We start from the raw sequence: 20,919 nt of genomic DNA, 5'->3' as shown, positions 1-20,919 counted from the left end.
ATGACGTCACAAGTGATACAAAGAGCACGACCACTCACTCAGGGCGTGTATATGCGCCGTTGGCAGTCACAGGGTTAAACATCAAAACGTGTCTACACGCCTTCGTTATCACCGCTCTACTAGTAACCAGTTCTTCCGATTCAACAGCTAAATCATCATTACGATACGCAAATGGAGGTCTTTACAAGACATTTGACACCTTTAATTTGCGCTAATATTTTTTTCACGGTTAATGGTTTTTAATTTGTTTTACATCTAACGGTTAAATTTGAAGCTTTTTTACGCCTAACGATTAAATTTCTGGCCCTCTTACGGCTAACGGTTAAACCCCATTGAGACCCTCTGATAGTGTCTCTCCGCGGATGAACAATATCGCGTCACGTGATCAATTTAAACCAATAAGAATCGGAGAAAATTTAATGGTGAACTATAATGGCTGATAGTATACGAGTAGCTCAGCCAATCAGATTGCGGTATTTGCATTAATATAGAGTAGTAGAATTCTACTAGTCACTGTTAATATAAATCAGAAGCATATTGTCTATGCCGTTCTCTGATTGGCTACGCTACTCACTATCTATTCTGTGATAGACAGTGATGAGCCTAACAATGTGAACTTGTTTACAAAATGACGGCCGCTTCTTGGCGTTTTCGAAGTGTCTGGGAAGGGGATTTAGATTGCGCTCTCGTCAAGTATCTCGCGTTATAGTTCACCACTGAATTTTCTCCGATTCTTATTGGTTTAAATTGATCACGTGACGCGATGGCGTTCATCCGCGGAGAGGGACTATCAGCCCATAGTGTCCGTCCCGAGGAAAATACCCGGATGGATAGTACTCGTCCGTGAATTTTTCTGTAAACAAGCGGGATTATAGAAAATAAACAATTGAAATCGTATGAAGTGGGTTTTTGTCTGTTTTTTTTCGTATTTTATACTGATTTGGCTTTAATGGCTTTCATCTAAAAAGTTGAAAATAATTCAATATGATTTTTGAGCTGGTGCGCGGAAGAAAATCTAGTGGTGAACAATAAAGACAATAGAGTGTTTATGTCTCGGAACTGTCGGTCTGATAGTTGCCCCTTGAAAATTTGATGTTGTTAAAACTAATATTTGTTTTAAGTACATCAAATGTCCGCGGGGTAACTATCAGCCGATAGTTTCTCGACAGAACAACTCTTGTCTAAATAGAAATCTCGAGATCATAATATAATTGTTTAATAGGCAGCGAACGTGCGTGCGCTTCTCTTGAAACTGAAAATTATTCTTAATTTTAGGCTTAAAAATACAGGAAATTGGAGGCTTTTCGCTATAATCTTTTAGATTGTCTATTAAGACATTTGGACTTCTCGCTCTCGTTTCTAGGAGTGATACTAAACTCGGCTACACCTCATTTACTATTCGTTCATAGAAAATCCTCACGGCTATAAATTGTATTTGGGGGTGTTGATATCCACGCTTTCGGCTATTGGTCGCAGGCAATCAACGAGCCCATTAACGTACAGCGTTACTTCAAATACCCCAGTTTATTCGTGTGTGGTTCGTTTTACATTTTTAGTGGTTTACATAAGTTGGTATAGATATCATATTTTATGAATATTATTCCAATATTTGACAATTCAAAGTTCTTGAAGAACATAAATTTGAATAAAATACTGTAACCTTTGCTTTTCTTAAAACAGTTTTGACAATATCCTTCAGGTAAATTTAGGTGTGGAAAAGGTAACTACACGCAGAAGCAAATTTCAAAATACAAGATAACTAAGGGTAGAAAAAACTATAGAGGAAATGAAGTTTGCAGTTTTTAAGATACGCCACGCTTGAACTAGCTGATTTAAAATCTCTTTAACAACTTGTAAAGTAACAAAACTCATCAGACTAGCCTAAATGAAATATAGGCACAAAAATAACCAAATATGTCTTGGCTAATGAATTCACTGTCTGCACAGCTTCTTTGGAAGCGTAAATAAATACGAAAATATATCTTTTCAATAGGTTTAATACACGAGCGTTTGGAGTAATGTAGAAGATTATTTTTGCGACATAAATCGATATCAACTTTACGATCTCGAGCACTACATTCAAAAATACATTCAGTTACTCCAAACACTCATAAATTATCCTTCACTACTTAATAAATCTTATATCCACTTACAGTATTTCTTTTCTCAATTCCGTTTACAATAAAAACAAATTATTGAAATTGCTGAATGCTTTAAATGAAAATCGAATAAAAATCTTGTGCTTGAAATATATTTCAGTTACCCAGACCATAGTTAATAGAAGGAATGGTTAAGAAGCCGGTAAACATCAAAGAAGCAAACAAACAGGCTAAGATTTATGTTGGAAGGTCCTTGACCCTGCACATCTTTTGTTTCATACTCACTGACTACGCATGAATCACATAATCGCGATGCTTCTATTGGTTAGTCTTATGAGCGCACATAACCACCTTTTGTACTATTTTGCCAGGTATTTTTGCAGGGTCAACCACCACAACAGCAAACAAAAACATACAACTAAGAGCTTTGCGAGGTTTCGTAACCATTTCCCTCTATTAACTATGCCCAGACCATTCACTTTTTCAGACAGGCGGGACGCCTGGGGTAGTAGGTAGAATTTTTAACGAAATGAAAGCAAAACGTCACAGTGAACTTTTGAGGAATTGACCAATTCACAATTTCCGCCATGTTGGTTTTCATACTACAGTTGAACAGTGCTTTCGTATTATAATCGTTCATTTTATTTACTATATTTTTTGACTGCGGTTTTCGTCGTTCAGTTTTGTTTTCGTCCAAATGAAGAGGTCGAATTAAAAGAATTGTATTGTATAATGCAAATTTAGCTATGCGGTCTGCAATAAGCACAAAAAGTTGGTAATTCTCGAATAATCGGCTCTCTCCAGAAGTTAAACTTATTTGCATCAACCACAATTTGACCCACATGTTAACCATTAATGAAATTTTTAGGTTATGCTATACATTGACTTATTAACTACACAAGCAATCAATTAATCTTTTTAAAAAACACCGAAGCTGATTTCGCTTTTAAAAACGGTCGATGCCATTTTTAACGGTCGATGCCATCATTGGTAACCACGCCTTTGGTTTGCTTACGGTTAGCTTTTAATTGATGGTTGGGACAATTCTATCATTACTATTTAAGAAAGTCACGTTTTCTAATTAAATTTTGCGGAGATTTGGCGAATCAACCTGGTGTGTAGTGGTATCAGAGGGATGTTAGGAAACAGAGGTTCCGGGTTCGATACTAAATGGTTACTTACAAATTTTCGTTTTTCTTTAATTTAGTAGAGAAAAATTCGTTGATAGTTAAATAAATTTCCGAGTATCGCGAAAATGGCATCGACCGTTTACGAAACGGACAACTGCAACGCCGAAATTAGCTCAGATTTCTACTAACCACGACAGCAATGAAACCATAAGGGTCCGTTCACACTACGCCGGAGAAATTTGAAAACGCAGCTTTATTTCTACGGTTAGGCCTACCGTCTACACTAATCCGTCACGAAAACGAAGCTTTTCGAAAACGCTCGTCAAACCTGAGGATTTTGAAAACGCCGGCTTTTCGTTTTCGCTTGGATCGAAAACATTTTTAAAACAGAGCTTTTCGCAAATGACGAATCATGAAGTCACGATAATTATGTGATTTCCTTGAGCGAGTCTTAGCCAAACACACATCCAAAACGACCAGTGGCTGTTGCGTTTTTAGGTTCCTCCGGCGTAGTGTGGACGGAAAACATTTGATGCGTTTTCAGAGTGAAACCTCCGTTTTCAAATTCTTCTAGAGTATTGTGGACGGGGCCTAACATAACTGTGAAATTAATTTCATATTGCTTACAAACTCAGAAGTCGCGTGGTCAATTTGCATTAAAACTAGAAAACCAATATGGCGGCTATCGAGAGTAAGACTTGCTTACAGTATTAGCGGTCATTATTTTGTATTTTCTTCATCATTTTCATCTCCTTTCTCTGCTTCTTGGAGGGGAACGTCGTCACTTCTCTCGCCATTAACAGAAAAGTAGACGTACTTGTAGAAATAGGACATAATCATGAAGATGATCATTACCAGGGATAATAAGCCAGCAAAGAAGAAAAACTCGTTTGCCTGGAAATGAAAAAGAAATAATTATTATACTGAGAAAACAAAATAGCAATTGTTCAACTTGCTACGACGCTGATCTGAGGCAAAGCTTAAACCACAAAATCCGCTAATGTAGCATCAAAAATTGGAAATAAGACTTTTTTCTTGACAAGTCACGCTACATACTTTTATGTCACAGAACACGTCACGCAAGCGACAATCGTAAGGCCTTATTTTTTTGTTTGGGGTGGGGTGAGGGGTGGGGGTGAGGACATACACCTTTGCCTTGACCAGAGGAAGCCCAGTAATGGTAGTAACCTTTGGAGAATGACAAAGGAAGGCGGGCAAGAAAACGGATTGAAATTTGAAACATGGAGAACGTGCGGCTACAATTCTAACAACTCTGAAAATCAACAGTCACTGTCAATTTAAAGGAATTTTGAATCACTGGTTACGTTCTGAAGAATTACGAAGCACACTTATAGCCGCTATCTAAACAACACCCCTGTTCTTACCATGTTATCCGTGAGTCTCGCTTCAGCGAATATTACAACAATAGCGTTTCCAACAGACACAGTCATAAGCCAGCCAGCCATAACACACGACTTCATGCTGACGGGAGCCTAATAAGGAGAGAGATTGAGAATAAACTGCCATGAGAACGTCAGTGAACAGAGACAAGTGTAAATCCGTAAAATGGTTCAACATTTGGGTCTGAGAAAGCTGTTGGTTAACGACAGCAAGCCACAACAAGTCACCCACGAATAAGTGATTACCACTTAAGGGTGACTTTCTCAGCATACTATATTCTCGGTTTGCGGGAACGGTGAAGGGAAACCTCTTGGAAGCAAAAAAACGCTTTTCAAAACAGTCCAACTTCCCATGCACAACATCAACACGAAATAAGTGCCTGCTAGAAGACGCTCCACCGTCAATGTAGGACTTTTCCACTCATTCAAAGGCTCTTTTTTTCAGTTTAACCCAAGTCACTCTAGTCCAGTTCCCGCCCTCTGTCACGCATTGCTTCGCTCTTACGTTGCGTGACAGGCAGTCAGCTGGAACTCTCTTCCAGTCATTGAAAGGCGCTTTTTATTACAAGTTTGACGCACGTCACTCTAGTCTAGTTCCGGCCCTCTATCACGCAACGCTTCGCTCTTGCGTTGCGTACTAGGAAGAGGACCAGAACTGGGTAAAGTCAGAGGGACTGAGCTCCAGAGGCACTCACCTGAGAGTAAGCGAACTCCAGCCCTGTTATGGAGAACAGGACTTCTCCAGCTGTGATAGTGACGTATTGAGGAATCTGCCACAGCATGGAAATTGACTTGGGACTCACGTCTGCAAACTTCTTTATTATTAGCTGAAAGATTTGAGACAATGAATTAATCAAACAGCCTAACCTTAACAATAGTTGCAACCGTTTCAAGGCAAATCTAGAGAGAGATCATGTTTCTGGGGGAAATCTCTTCGCTGCGTCAGCGGTCAGATAATGAACCTTTTCGTTTACTACGAGCATGTATTCAGACTCCTTGTAGACACATGATGTCTTCACGACAATTAACATTTCAAGACGTGAAAGGAACTTTTACTTGCTAAATTATTACGATTTTCCATGACTTTTCTTCAAAATGTCCATTCTCCCTGACTCAAAATAAAATTCCCCGACTTTCCCTCACCCTGAAGAATATTTTTCCCTGACCATTTTCTAACCTGTGGCCACCCTGAAGGACGCAATGCCATTACAAAATACAACGTAAGATTTATTATAACCACAAATACAGAACGAGATCTTCATTGAAAGAAAAGCCAACCTCGCTAGTTTTGTCGGGATTTGGTTGGATGATAGCACTGTACACGCCACCATTAGCAAAATACACCTTCTGATCCAAGAGCTTCGTGTCTGTACCAGCTGTCATGATTTTTATTGGATACCTGAAAGGAAAACGTGACACAAAGAAACAACGCTCAGAGTAACGCAACGTAACACAAAGAAACAACATTCAGAGTAACGCCACGTAACACAAAGAAACAACGCTCAGAGTAACGATATGTAACACAAAGAACCAACGCTCAGAGTAACACAACAGTCGCTGTTTTATGCCCAACTCAAGAAAACGTGATCTGCTCTACCCCGGCATACCAAGACGAAGTACGAATACTTCCTGAGAAAACGGTGACCTTGACTGAAAAACAAACGACGGATTTTCAAAAAAAAAAAACCCACTTTTTTCTTAGGCCCGGTCCACACCACGCCGGGTGAATTTGAAAAGGCAACAATCACCGGTCATTTTAGATCTGTGTTAGAGGCCTGAGAGTTTCCGTCTGAAGAGTTTTGGGTCGTCCTGTAATACTGGTATATAACTACGCGAAAAATTACAAAGTAACCTACAGTTGTAATAATCCCGATTTGTTCTCTTATTCTCATTACCCGTATGCTTGACTATGAATACAAAATGTAAGAGGAAATTAGATGCTGATAACTTACTTCTTTGCCAGTAGTTTCTTATATTCGGTGTTCTTGAAAGGTCCGACTCCACTGTACCTCAAGGTTTTGTTGAGTTTTATGTCCACAGACGGTGCAACATCTCCTCCAGCGTAAAGAAATCTGGAAAATTTAGACAACCATCAGAAAACGCTTTTCATGTACAGTTAGTGCAAGATGCTACCTACGATATTCCTGTAAACCTCAGATTTTCCTGGCTTTCTATGTTCATTTTATAAAAACTGTAAAGGTAACAAAGCAGGGCCGGTTGTCCGAAGTCCGATTAAGCCAACCCAGGATTAGCGAGAATTTTGTAACTTTTCCTTGAGGTTTTCTGTTTATATTGTTTTCCCTTCAGTTTTGAGTTTGAATAGTCTCAAAGTCTCAAACTACACAAAACATAAGCAGTAAAAAGCATTTTTTATACAAAAGTTAATACTTCTGTTAACTTTCAATCCTGGGTTAGCGTTAACCGGCATTTTCGAACGACCTGGCCCATTGCACAAATTGGACGAAAACAGCTACAACCCAGTCTGTCTAAGATCCAGGAACATGTATCCTTCTTAGACGAAAGAGTTTCACTAAGATGTTTCCGATCTAAAGAGTAGCTTACTTCAGTGTAAGGAAAACCTAACAACATCGGTAAATTTATCTTGTGAATCATTACAGACCTGACTTTTGTAATGCCTCCATTCAGTGGTTCAACAATGTCATCAAACTAATTAACGAAGACAGGAACACAACGTCAGTTAGAACATCCTCATGTGCACGTACCCTCACCCCACTCCCCCTGGTTTCAACCTCAAAGAATGAGCTGTCTTAGAATCATCAGTATGTACTGTAGTACACATTGCATGTTTTCAAAGTGTCCTAGTAACTACATTTCAAGGGTGCTTAGTCAGCCCCATCCGTTTAGGGTGTGAGTGGATTAAATATATCTTAAGACAGCAATTTCTCTTATACTCGAAGAGCCACGCCACGGTTTGTGCATCTTGAAATGTTCAGCCTAAATTTTTCAAGTTCGTCGAGTGTAATCCGAGTTAATCTTCTCCATCCTTAACCATCCTTGTTCCTTTATGGTTTATTATCATCTCTTAACTGTTATTTTCAGGTTTCCTTCAATTTAAAAGTAGTTTTGTACATGGCCAAGATAACTAAAAAAAAAACCGTGACTGAGTTCCTTTAAGGAATCAAGGCGATTAAAGAAGATCTGGTTGAACTCACTTGTTCGCCAATCAGCGCATTCTTTTCAATTCCAACAACGAAAGAGGACGCTCCTTTCTCTTTGATCTTGACAGAGAATGACTTGGTCAGTGAAGTGGGACAGTTCACTGTTTTCACGTTGATTGAATCCAGCGTGACTGGGACGTGATAATACTCTGAATCCTGAAAACCAAAGCAGATCAGTGTTTGGAGGTTAGAAATGGAGGTAGCGTGGCCGAGTGGTTAGGGCGCCGGACCTGAAATCCGGAGGTCGCGGGTTCAAGTCCCGCTCTGACCACTAAGCTGGAGTTGTTCCTCGGTAGACCCTATTTCAACTTCTCGGTCATGCTTGTAAATAGCCAACTAGTCTGCCTCACGCCAGTTGGGATCTTTAAGCCTATTATGTTTCGTCAGAATATTTCTTTCTTTCAGTTTAAGTAGCCTGCCTGTGAACTACTAGGTGTAGCTAAGCGCATTGACCACTATAAACAACAATATTTGAACACTTTTTTTGAACATTTTGCAACTTCGATATCGACGCCAACCACCAAGCAGGTTATTATCAACGCTTAAAGTGCAACTTCACTTTCTAACTCATCAGAAATCACACACGACAATTAGACCGTTACCCATGTTTTTTTCAGCTTACTTTTGGACAAGGGCGCAGATTTCCTTGCTCTTTCATTCAACTATGCTATATGGCTTTCCCGGCATGCGGGTAAGTTGAACCAAATACTGCAACATGATTGGCTACCCGAGAGAGCAAGATGGGGTTATCCCGCCCACTCGGGATTTCCCACTGTGTCCCGCAAGAAAATGGTGTTCTGTTTGCAACATGAGACCAAATTTGTGCGGTCAAGATGGCTGGATATTGAAATCGTTCTTCTTGTGCGTTTTGAACATCGACGCGTAAAAAGAGACCTTGACTAATAACCAGCCATCCTGACCTCACGCGCGGTCAATAACCCAAAAATTGCCTGCAGACCGTGAGAAGATTTCATACAGACTTTAAGATCCACGTTAAACGAGAGCAGCTAACCGCTAGGTGTCACGCGACCAACACCAGACGCCACGTTTGAGGCTTTCGACTCGCGTTTTGAACGTCAAGAGGTGGGTTTTCACGTAAGTCATTTACCTCAAGCTTTATTGCTTTGAATTTTATTTTATCCCATGTACAAATGCTGAAATCGTATAAAGTAACCCTTTTTCTACAAATTAGTTATATTTTCAGGCAAGTAAGCAATTACGCAGCCTTTTGTTGTTGTTTGTACAACGGCACTGATCCTAATTGGAAATCCAATATGGCGGCGGCTTAAGTTGAATCCGGGAGTTGAATGTGTGCTTATTGGTGCTTTATTTCTTTAGAAAGCTAAACACGCTAGCAAACATACTATTTTTTCAACAATTTCCATTGCACTGAATGGATGATTTCTATTCGCTCAAATTTACTCCAATCTAAATCGACTAGCGTCCAAACAGCGCTGGAACTACAAATGTCTAACTTCAAATGGCATTTAGATGATCCATAGGTCTCTAATAGACACGGGTTTCCATACCTCAGTCGCTGGCACCTCAGTATTCAGTCCAAGGCCAAACGCGTTTATAGGGCACACTCCGGCATTAATGATTCGAAGATTAGCAAAACCTGCGGCCGGCTCATTCACTGCGATACGACTTTTCTGTGAAATTAGACACGTATGTAAACATTTGCCTGTTGATATCAGGCCCCCATCCACACTACGCCAGAGAAATTTGAAAACTGAGTTTTCTCTGAAAACGCATCAAATGTTTTCCGTCCACACTACGCGCCGAAGAAATTTGAAAACGCAACAATCACTGGTCATTTTCGATTTGTGCTTGGGGAAATCCCAGTCAAGGAAATCATATGATTATTATGACTTCATGGCTTTTTTTCGAAAAGCTCCGTTTTCAAAATGTTTTCCGTCCACACAGTCACTAAAACGCAAAGCCGGCGTTTTCAAATTCCTCCGGTTTAAGGAGCGTTTTCGAAAAGCTCCGTTTTCGTGACGGATTAGTGTGGTCGACGGTAGGTCTAACCGTAGAAATAAAGCTGCATTTTCAAATTTCTCCGACGTACAGTGGACGAGGCCTCATTCAAAGATAACACCTTCCAAAACATCTGACCGCAAGTAAGTAACCTTAATACATGTAAAACGTCCAGTTAAGAACTTACAAGAACTTGCTGTACACAAACACTGATTAAGTTTAATTTTTACAGGACATTGTTTACTCAGATTTCAAAAGTAAAGTCAATCATGGATCTCATTTCAATTTAGTTTCGGACAACTAAAAGTGAAATCAGAGTGAAAAATGTTTTTAAAACTCAAAGGAAGAGTGACAGAAGGCCATATTTGTATTCTCGGTATTGGATTGGAACCACAGTGCACACAGTGGAACTTCGCCTTACGGTCACCTTGTTATTACGGCCACTTTTCTGGTTTCAATTTTCTAAAAATTATATCTGCATTAAAGAAGAGTTTTTAAGTGCAATTGGGATATATCTAGTGTTAAAGACGCCACTCAATTTAGATCGGTCATGAGGTGTGACCCTACCCCGTTAATACGGCCAAAATAGTGACTTTATTATATGGCTGTGTCTCACAAGGACTGGGAACTACCGAATTCCCGAATTTGATTAGCTGAAATCGATATTGACCGCGGTGTAGATTTTCCCATCTAGACCGGCATCTAGACCGGTTTCATTTTGCGTTGAAAAAGTAGCAAACTCAAATACAAAAATGTTCGCCGTTTTCTTTTATTTTCTTCTCAATCATTTATGGAAGTGCCAAAAAACCTGATGACAAAAAAGAGTAAAGAGGACGAGCAAATTTCGACAGGTTTAAGTTAAGCTCATCTCCGTTTGCAAGCAAAATGTCAGCAAACCAGTTACATTAAACGAATTAAAGTTTTCTTCTTTGCCATATAATAAACATTTTATTAACCGAGCAGGAGGTCTGTATGGGAGAATCTTGACCTCGGTCGTGTGTACAGACCTCACTGCGTTCGGTCTGTACTCACGACCTCGGTCAAGATTCTCCCATACAGACCTCCTGCTCGGTTAATAAGAGCTAAGTATTAACGGGGTTCCACTGTAGCTAACAGTGGAGGCTCATGATCATGCAGAGGAACATCAATAAAAAAAAGAGACAAATGTCATTTGCATTTGAAAAGACTCCTCGCATTAGCCTCAGTTCCAAGCTAGTTCCAGTCCTATACCGAGGATACGAAAATGGTACATTTTTACAGGGCAGACGAAACTCAACACAACTATGTAGAATGTGCCTGTAGCTTCCTGCTGGATAACTTACCTGTATAGCTATCTGAATGAATGCCGCCATTACAAATGAACATGCTGCCAGCAGCATTCCAGCACACATACGCTGTAAAGGTCTGCAAGGTAATAATCACAATAAGTTTCTTCTTTAATTTTGTTTTAGAACTACGGGTGCGCTGAATTCATAAGCAGCATGCAAGCAGCAACAAATGGAATACTATACTTTATCCAAAGATCACCCCAGTTATGTGGAATGCATCATAAGCAGTTGCGTAAATAAAGCCTGAGAAAAAATATTCAGGCTTGAACTGGACCTACACTTCTAAATGTCATTCGCACTCAAATTTTGAGCATCGTAGGTGATTTTGCTCGGTTTTCGTAGCTTGCAGCTTGTTGACAAGTCGAAAAGGGACCCCAGTTCAAGCCAGAATTTGTTTACTTCACTTTTTTTCACGCTTCATTTGAGCAACTGCTTACTTAAGGCTGCGTTTGTAACTGTGATGATCTTCCCTGTACAGTGCAGTACATCTCCTACAGTTCAAATAACTATTTTATATCATGCCATAGACAGTACAGCCAATCAGAATACAGGAAAGCCGTTGGATATCTTCCCGCCATACATCATGCGCTGCATGGCCTAAAAGCTCGTATTTATACTGAGAAAATACAAGTGACTTGTGGGATATTCCATGGCAGCACAAGTTAACTAGTATGTATTTCAAATATTCAAACTTCTAAAGTTAACACTGATATAACGGAACATTAGTTGTTTACTGTACCTTACAAGAAGGTTGCATTTTCTCAGCAGAGGATAAATAATCGTTTCAAAGATAGGAATCATGATCAAGATAAAAACTGGATTGAGTGCCTGGAAAAGAGAGTGTACAACATGAATAACGCTTCAAATTTTGCTCAGACCACAGCTGAAGTGTAACTAAAAACCAAAACTTCTATATAACAATGCGTAAATATGTAAAAATGAAACCAAACCTGTATTTGATCTGGTTTTAAAGTTCCAAGTGCACCCTGCAACAAGAAAGTAGAAACATTACCTGTAAGTAACTTTATTTCCAGTTTTCATTGCCTTCAAGTCAAAAAGCAAAATGTGCGAGACATGCAGCTTACAACACTTAACATTCCAGTGAAAAATCTGACGCATTAAATTAAGACTGCAGTTTTGGCAGGAATTTCAGTGCACGCGTGCAGTGGGTTTGACTACTGTGAGGGCAATCTCGTCTCCAGAACCCACGTGTTTCCGGTCGTTGCAGCTTCTGGGAACGAGATTGTTGGGAAGGATTTACCAGTAGTAACACTGGTGTTGGAAAAATAAGCCATAGTGATCCATAATGATAATCTAACTTACAATATTTCCATCCATTTCTTCAGCTTGAAGAGTCCAGCGTGATCCCTAGAATTAATATCAAGAATAACAAACATCATAAGATGATTATGCACCTTTCTATAAACACAGGGTGCAGCAAAATTCATGTTCAGAAGTTTATGCAAATGCCACATCTTAAAGTTTATACTTAAGCTTTGTTTTCTGTAGGCTTCTTGGCAGTTTTAACTTATTTGTATCAGTGCAATCAACAGTGGTGAATGAACAATTCCAGTTGGAGGGGGAGATGGGGAGGTAGAATGATTGTGAGTGCTTGTGGTTCACGGTAACCTCTCACCTGTTGATCAAAGAGAGTCCAGAAAACAGGCAAAGGAAGAAACAAGAAAAGAACTTTGAAGAGTGCCTTGATGTCTTCCACCATATGAGACTAAAAAACAATTGAACATAATGAAATATGAACATGTACTGCATGTAAATAACGAAAAAATATGACTGAGGCAATGTCCATATCTATTAGTTAAATTCTCTTTTTAGGTATTTACGGTGCTTATGATGATTATCAACAACAGAAAACGAAAAAGATGACTGAGGCAAGTGCCTTGGTTTGTCTGTTACTAGCTATTGCCCTGAACAGACCATCAAAGTCTATACATGTACTGTAAATAGTAAGAAAAACTTCATGTTACACAAAGGAACTCACACTAAGCTAAGTGGAAAGGTTGCAACTCTAAAAACATGCATGTAACTACACACCTCACATTACTAACATTTACAAAGGCACAGAATGGAAAAGCTTAAAGATTCAACTAAAGTATAAATAGAATGCTAGTGGAATTACATTGTTAGAACAACAACAAAAAAAGGACAGTATATGACATACTCCATAATCCTCTTTTGCATAGTCCATCCAGTGTTCCCTCTTATTGCCTTTTCCAATACTCTTAACTTTATTCTTGATGGCATTCTGAACAAAAAAATCCATGAACAGTGTTAAAAATGTCAAATGAATGCTATTGGGCAGACTGTATTCTCACATGTTACTGTCTCTTGTCGTACAAGAGTGTGATTAAAACCCTAGTGAGTGACCATTCAAATGAAAGCTATTGAGCAGTACTTTCATGTGGTACTGTTTGTTATACTGTACAAGGTGGTTCTAACTTTTAAGTCTGTGGATGAAACCCTAGTGTGTGACCATTCAAATTAAAGCTATTGAGCAGTACTTTCATGTGGTACTGTTTATTATGCTGTACAAGGTGGTTCTAACTTTTAAGTCTGTGGATGAAACCCTAGTGTGTGACTATTCAAATGAAAGCTATTGAGCAGTACTTTCATGTGGTACTGTTTATTATGCTGTACAAGGTGGTTCTAACTTTTAAGTCCGTGGATGAAACCCTAGTGTGTGACTATTCAAATGAAAGCTATTGAGCAGTTCTTTCATGTGGTACTGTTTATTATGCTGTACAAGGTGGTTCTAACTTTTAAGTCTGTGGATGAAACCCTAGTGTGTGACTATTCAAATGAAAGCTATTGAGCAGTACTTTCATGTGGTACTGTTTATTATGCTGTACAAGGTGGTTCTAACTTTTAAGTCTGTGGATGAAACCCTAGTGTGTGACTATTCAAATGAAAGCTATTGAGCAGTACTTTCATGTGGTACTGTTTATTAAGCTGTCAAAGGTGTCGTTATGTCTGTGGTTGAAAGCCTATCATGTGACTATTTAAAGAAAGCTAAGTACTGACATATAGCAGTACCCTCAAATGGTATCCTATGTGCTGTTGTGGGTTTAACTTTATTTGATGGTGCCCAAACCTCTTTCAACTTTTACAGTATATGCAACTTTTATTTAGCGTATTTTTAATTATAAAACAAATAATGTATTGTACAAACCCCAACGGCACAGCCAACTTGAAGAACAATATTTCCTTCAGGAGCAACTTTCTTGTACTTATTACGACCACAGTAAAACAAAGCTATAGTGAAGGATAAGAAAAAGACAAAATGGTTAGGTTAGCCAGAAAAAAAAAAAAAAAAAAAAAAATTAAATCTTCCCGTGATGATTTAATATCATCAAACTATTAAGGAAAACTCAAGTGCAGGGAAAGCCATTAGAGATGGAATGTAATGTTTAAATCAATAATTATTATTGTTTCACCTAATTCCAAAGTGTTACTTCCCTTCACCATAATGGTTAAATTACTGTCTGTTCTTTTAAGGTACAATTTTTTAAAAACTATTTAACTTTTTTTTGTACATTTTTCTATCCATCCACAGGGGTTTCATTAGAAGCTGGCAACTGGCGAAAATTGCCACCTACTTTGCCAGAATTTATCTCTTACCACCACCTACTTTGTCTGTATTTTCCCTCAAATTATTGAAAAAATTCATCAGTTTGCCACCTACATGTACTTTATTTAGCTCAGACGGCTATTTCAACACTTATTGAAAACCCTGCATCCACGGCAACAGTAACTATAGACTATAGCTGCTGCATACAGTACACACCATTGCAGCTGAACACGCTGGAAATTACAGAGCACATACATCATACGTACTGGATCTTGTGCTGTCAGCACAATCACCACCCCTCCTTAGAAGATGGTGCTTGTATGTTTTCTATTAAATCATGTGTCTTTGAGGAATAAAAAAAATATTGAACACACTCGTCTTTACACTTGTAAATTTTTTTGCACCTCAAGTTTGCATGATGTTCTTACGGAACACGGAACACTATCTTCTGTTTGGTAAACATTTTGCATGGTTGTTTTAACTTATTATCTTACAGTAAAATGCAAGGAGAAGTGCCAACCACATACCTATTGATAAGATCATCAACAATGCAGGAACTCCAAAAGCCAACATGTAACAGTCATGACCAAAACATGACACATCACCTGCATTTAGATTGAACAAGAAGGTACTCATTTATCAAAAGAACTCAACACTGTCTTCCGTTGTTACGTTTTTTCCTTTTGATAAATACCCAGTAATTGGGGAGCAGGGATGGCGCAGTGGTGGGAGTGCTTGCCTCCCACCAATGTGACCCAGTGCCATATGTGGGTTGAGTTTGTTGTTGGTTGTGGCCTCGCTTCCAGGGTTTTTCTCCAGGTTCTCCAGGTTTTCCTCCCTCCTCAAAACCAACATCTCCAAATTCCAATTTGACCAGGATAGAGGGCCCGCATGAAAACCAGCTAAGGTTGGTGTGGCTTCCTCTCTAAATATTGTAATTTTTTAAATCTTTTTATTGTGTATTTATTGGAGCACTAATTTACTTATGAATTCTGTGAAATGTAACGAAAAAATATATTACTGTATTCTATACTTCAACTGCTTTCTGCTATATAATAATAAAAAATTTTATATAGCCATGTATTTTTTGCTTAATCATTGGTGAATTTTACAGATACAGAATACGTTTTACAGATTACATTATTGTAAAAATAGCATTACCCTCCATGTTGGCATACATGTATGTGTGACTGGGCAACGCCTACCTCTTAACATTGGCGTGACAATCATTGATAAAAGGCTACCCAGATTGATGGCAAAATAGAAAATGGAAAAATAGCTTTGGAGTAAATGCTCCTGCAAAGAAAAGTTTAGGAAAAACAGTAATGAATAAAAGTAAGTTTCAGTATTGTGTAGCAAGATCGTGTCGAAGGGTGACAGAGATTGCGTAACATACCTGATCAGCATTGAACTGATCGCCTCCAAACGCTGACACACAAGGTTTGATTCCTCCAGTGCCAAGAGCAATTAACAGCAGTCCAACCATGGGCCCAACTCTGGGGAAAAGAGCCAAAAAAGCAAAAAACAAATCAAATTATTTAAAACAAATCCCCATCAACTACACATTACAATCACTTGTACATGAAGAGGCGTTTCTAGGGGAGGGGTCCTCCCTTATTTTGGGTAAAAAAAAAAAAAAAATCACGAAAGGAAGAAAAGCTGGCAGGGCAACCAAAACACCCCCCCCCCCCACCCCCCCGCCCTGCCTCCTTAGCTCAAAGTCTGGATCTGCCACTGAGTGACATGTACAGTATTTCTTCAAAGTCAAAGTTACAATGACAATGGTTTCATTAAGAGCTACAATGTAGGTACTGGACAATTGACCAGCTGTGAACTAAGACAATTTTGCTTCTCTGGTTTGACCATCTAGAGAAATGTTTTCTTATAGGGAAGTACAATTCCAACAGTTTTGCCTGCCTGTGAAAACCATTTGCTTACCTGCTGAAAACATTAATTAATGATACCCCTGTGATAACAAAGTTGTATGATTCCCCGTTCATAAATATGCAGGAAAGGATCTCATTGACAAATTCACACACTATTGTTAGTCGCGCTTGTTAACCTGCAATTTGAGCACAGCCAAGGCCTGGCTGAGATAAAGGTACAAAAATCCTATTTTGCTTGACTATGTACTCACATTTTTACTTGGGCCAGGACTGCTGGAATTGACGTAATAGCTACGGTGACATTTCCAGTTGCATAAATTATGGAAACATAAAGTATTGTCCTGCAAAAATAATGTGAAGTTATCAATAAGCACAAAATAATGTACTCCACGTAACTAAAGTCAATTTCAAAACAAACAAAAGAACTAAATTGTCACTTATAGCCATCTCTTAGGTCCCATCCACATTACACTGGAGAAATCTGAAAACCCAGCTTTATTTCTACAGTGTTGCCTGCCGTCCACACCAATCTATCTTAAAACGGAACTTTATAAAAAATGCTGTTCAAACCTGAGGAGCTCGGGACCTCAATCAGTCTCACTGGATCAAGCTTTACCCCTGTGGGTAAAGTATTTAGGAGGGTGGGGAGACCATTTTAGGGAGAGTGAAGGGGTGGGGCAATTATTCAAAAGGGAGGTGGTTATTTCAAATAGTCCTGACTTAGGGGGCATTTATTCTAGGGGGTGATTATTCCAGGAAGCAATTATTCAAGAGGGAGATTAATGGAGGGGTGGGAATTTTTTGTGGAAATATGGTGACTACATTGTAATAAACTGAAAGTCACTGACTTGTACTTCCCGAGCAGACTGTCTGCCAACATGGCTCCAAAGAGAGGACTGAAATAACACAACATGTTGAATGCATGGTAGATGGCTGTGGCAGAATCATCATCCATCTTCAACATCTGCGTCAGGTATATAACAAGAATGGCTACAGAGAACAAACATCCAAAAAATGAATGAGACTATTGAGAAGACTGTTATCAGTCAGTTCAGAACCAGGGCCTGGTTGTCAAAATGTTATCCATCACATAATTAAATGGTACTACACTTTCTTTGGTTTTGTTCACAACAGGTTCAGAACTAAATTTGGGGATGGCTTTCGGCATCCATGTCAAGCTGTACTTTAGACCCTTTCCCAAACACTGTATAAGTACACTGTATGTACCTGTAGATGTATAATTCCCCATGCTGATTTACTGTAATTACTCACACTCTCTATATATCATTTTCATGTCAAAAAAGTGATATAAATTACATTTATCAGTGATTGGTGTGATACATGCATGCTTACTTTCAATTGGTTTTCATTTTTGTTACTGATTGACTAAACCTTACCATGTATTCCATAATAAGAGAATCTTTCACAAAATTCATTTCCCAGGATGTACCACACAGAACTAGGGTACCCCGTCTTGTGAAACACATTCTGAAACAAAATAAACTTATTCATTACCTTTTTTTTTTATCTTTTTTTGGGAACAAACATCAAAATACTTCACACATACATACAGTACTTAGCACATGCTCTAGTCTGGAAGTTCTTAAATACTGTAAATGAGTAAGCACTCCACAAATTACTTAAAACCTATTTATCAATAATCTACATGTACAGTACAAGGACGTGTATCACACATCCAATACAAATTGCATAACTACAGTTCCTGTAGTGACTGCGTGTTCACGTACATTGCATGTTTTAAATCAAAACTAAATCAAGTGAAATCTACATGTACATGTAGGTACCTTTATCTTTTGTAATTTTGATTCTTTTCCTTTGTCTTGCTTTTCTTGGTCTTCATTTTCTAGAATGACATAAAATTATTAAAGAAGGAAAGAAAATTATTTTAGAAGGGGAAAAAGGGCTATACTGCTGCCAAGAGCAAGTAAAATGTTATGAAAATTTTTTCTGTTGTGTGCAGCCTGCTAAGAGCAGTCATTTGAGAAAAATATCTTGTGAACATCTGAGGTTTTCCTCATTCATTCACTTTGCTTTGATGTCAGATTTTGGTGTGGGGTAGCGTAGGGTAGGATTAGGGACTGACGGGGGATAGGTGGTGTGTATGTTAGTCTTGTTAAGAATCTCCCAAAAAGTGGAAATTTTAACGAGGACGTAAAACTTGAACCACAAGAAGACTGGCTGATTTAATTCATGATCATTACCAAAGTCACGCAATTCAGTTTGTTTTGTATGCTTGCATGTTCAGAAGAGTGATTCTAATTTTGTAGACAAGTCTGCTATCATCAGATAAAAGCTAATAGTAGTGTATACTTCTGATGGCAATCCAGTTTTCGGTTCAGTATTGCTCAGATAAAAAAAAAATTGGTCCGTTAATTTCTAGTTAAGAACTTTGATCCCACTTTTCCCACTCAAACACCCACAAGACAACTTAAGAGAAAGCTTAACACAAAGAAACAATAAGAGTCCCTCAATGGTCATTGCTGGTTGACAGAACATCAAAGATCAAAAGAAATTATTTTCACTCATAAACATACAAAGACTAGGCAGCTGACATTTCAACAAGGATAAATTTAATATTTCATTTTCAGCTGCCATTTTAGTGCTGCCAGTACTGCTGCATATTGTTTGAAATTAAAAACAGCATTCCTGTATGCTCGAATATAGACACATCTGTCTATATCTGCATGAAACATTATGATAGTCTTCAGTCCTGTAGTTATAAAAACCACATAAAGCAGGAATCCCAATTTTTCGAACCCTTGATTTTTTTAACCTCCTACAACTCAAACTAAAAGTCGTTCCCCTCCTCTTGGTAAAACATTGTTATTTTACCCCTGGTTTCTTGAACTACTCATTTTTCAAACCAATTTTTGTTTCCCTTTTTGTTTTAATTCATTATCATTAATATTTTTATTGTTACTATTTTTTTTTGTTTCTCCCAGAGGTTAGGGAATATCGACCATGGAAAAATAATTTGTGGTCAAATTGTTAAAAGCAATATACCTATAAGCGTATATGAACCTGATACTGTATGCAGTGAATAAAGACAATATATATATTTTTTCATTTCAGAACTACATGTAACCATTTTACTGAGATCCCGCAAAAATGAGTTTAACAATTTATAATAGCTAGTTTCATATTACTTACATGAATATGATCTTAAAAAGATAAAAAAAAAAAAAAAACAAGAATGTGATTTAGATATTTTGATTTCATGACTGAACAGAAAGAGAGAAAATTGACGGCTGAGGATCTGAAGATTTTATCTCTCTTCGTTTAGTACATGACACTTCCTTGATGATACCTTCTCCGCATCAGCCCAAAATATGCTTCAAATTCTCGAAAACTAGAGAAGAGATTCCATAAACTACCATAGAAAGCCGATCTCATGTATGTTAGTATCACTGGCATTTAGTTTTATTTATAGGACATTTCATCCAGAAAGGAGGAAACTACCTTCCGATGCCCACTTGTACGTGGTACCGATTGCGCTTAAAATTGATGTATGTCGTGTATTTTGAAGCAAAACAAAAGTAGGCCGGTGATGAAAAACAAAAGATCCGATGTGGTGACCAGCTTTTTAACAAACAAGATTTACTTTCACACCATCAAAAGGACTTTTTATACCGTTATAAGTAAGACAGAGAGATTATACTTTCAACTAACGATCAGGTTGACTTGTTTTTAAAGCTTACAAATCCGAAGCGATTTTCAATTGCAAGTGTAGTGGATTCAATTATTTTGTTTTAACTGAAACAATAACATCAACATTTACATGTCTGCCAAGCGACATGTTTTAACACGAATTCGAAATTCGAAATTAACACTTTGGAAGACACGATATTGAACTTCGGAAAAAATCCTTCGATTGAATTTTCCCAAAGTAAATATCTGAAAATATGTAAGACATAAGCGTTTAGTTACCTTGTTCCTGTTTTTGATCCTCGGAGTCCGTGTCGTTTAACGGCGTGTAAGCCGCCGAAGACATCTCACTTTCTTTCGGCCCTCAGCTGAGCAGGTAGAAGGCTGTTTTTACATCTCGAAGAGAAACCAACAGCGTCAAACCAAAACAATCGCTTGTCATTTGATCGGTGGCGGCGGCATTTTTGTGCCGCGAAGAATTTCAAGAAATATGTGTACGCGATTTGCCGTTAAACCCCCAATAAATAAACGTTCAACTGAAGAGTGTTGAGAGAAACGTCCAGATGAATTATGTATTAGTTGAATTCACCCTCTCCTACCTAATGAAGCGAAGGAAGTGGTGAATTAGAATTTACGATCGTACGATCCTCCTTTTTGCAAAGTGC

At 38.3% G+C, this 20,919-nt stretch overlaps 1 protein-coding gene across 1 annotated transcript; it reads right to left on the bottom strand.

The window, feature by feature from the left end:
- Positions 1-1,505: 1,505 nt before the first annotated feature.
- LOC110049279 (solute carrier family 15 member 2-like) lies at positions 1,506-20,915 on the bottom strand. Its single transcript, XM_089287972.1, has 23 exons — positions 20,537-20,915; positions 18,394-18,452; positions 17,986-18,076; positions 17,437-17,578; positions 16,840-16,929; positions 16,099-16,198; positions 15,908-15,998; positions 15,230-15,307; positions 14,304-14,386; positions 13,296-13,379; positions 12,753-12,842; positions 12,440-12,484; positions 12,067-12,102; positions 11,856-11,944; positions 11,111-11,192; positions 9,338-9,460; positions 7,803-7,964; positions 7,250-7,296; positions 6,582-6,701; positions 5,908-6,028; positions 5,325-5,456; positions 4,615-4,722; positions 1,506-4,123 (listed from the first exon to the last, which is right to left on the bottom strand). The coding sequence occupies exons 1-23, from the start codon at positions 20,598-20,600 to the stop codon at positions 3,950-3,952; spliced, it is 2,211 nt and encodes a 736-aa protein (XP_089144098.1). The 5' UTR covers positions 20,601-20,915; the 3' UTR covers positions 1,506-3,949.
- Positions 20,916-20,919: the final 4 nt, after the last annotated feature.

Source organism: Orbicella faveolata, unplaced genomic scaffold (assembly GCF_042242905.1).
Source record: "Orbicella faveolata isolate gen_17 unplaced genomic scaffold, um_ofav_v1 contig_15, whole genome shotgun sequence".
NCBI classification, from domain to species: Eukaryota; Metazoa; Cnidaria; class Anthozoa; order Scleractinia; family Merulinidae; genus Orbicella; species Orbicella faveolata.
Note: the sequence above shows the minus strand (reverse complement) of the source record. Positions and strands in the feature narration are given on the sequence as shown.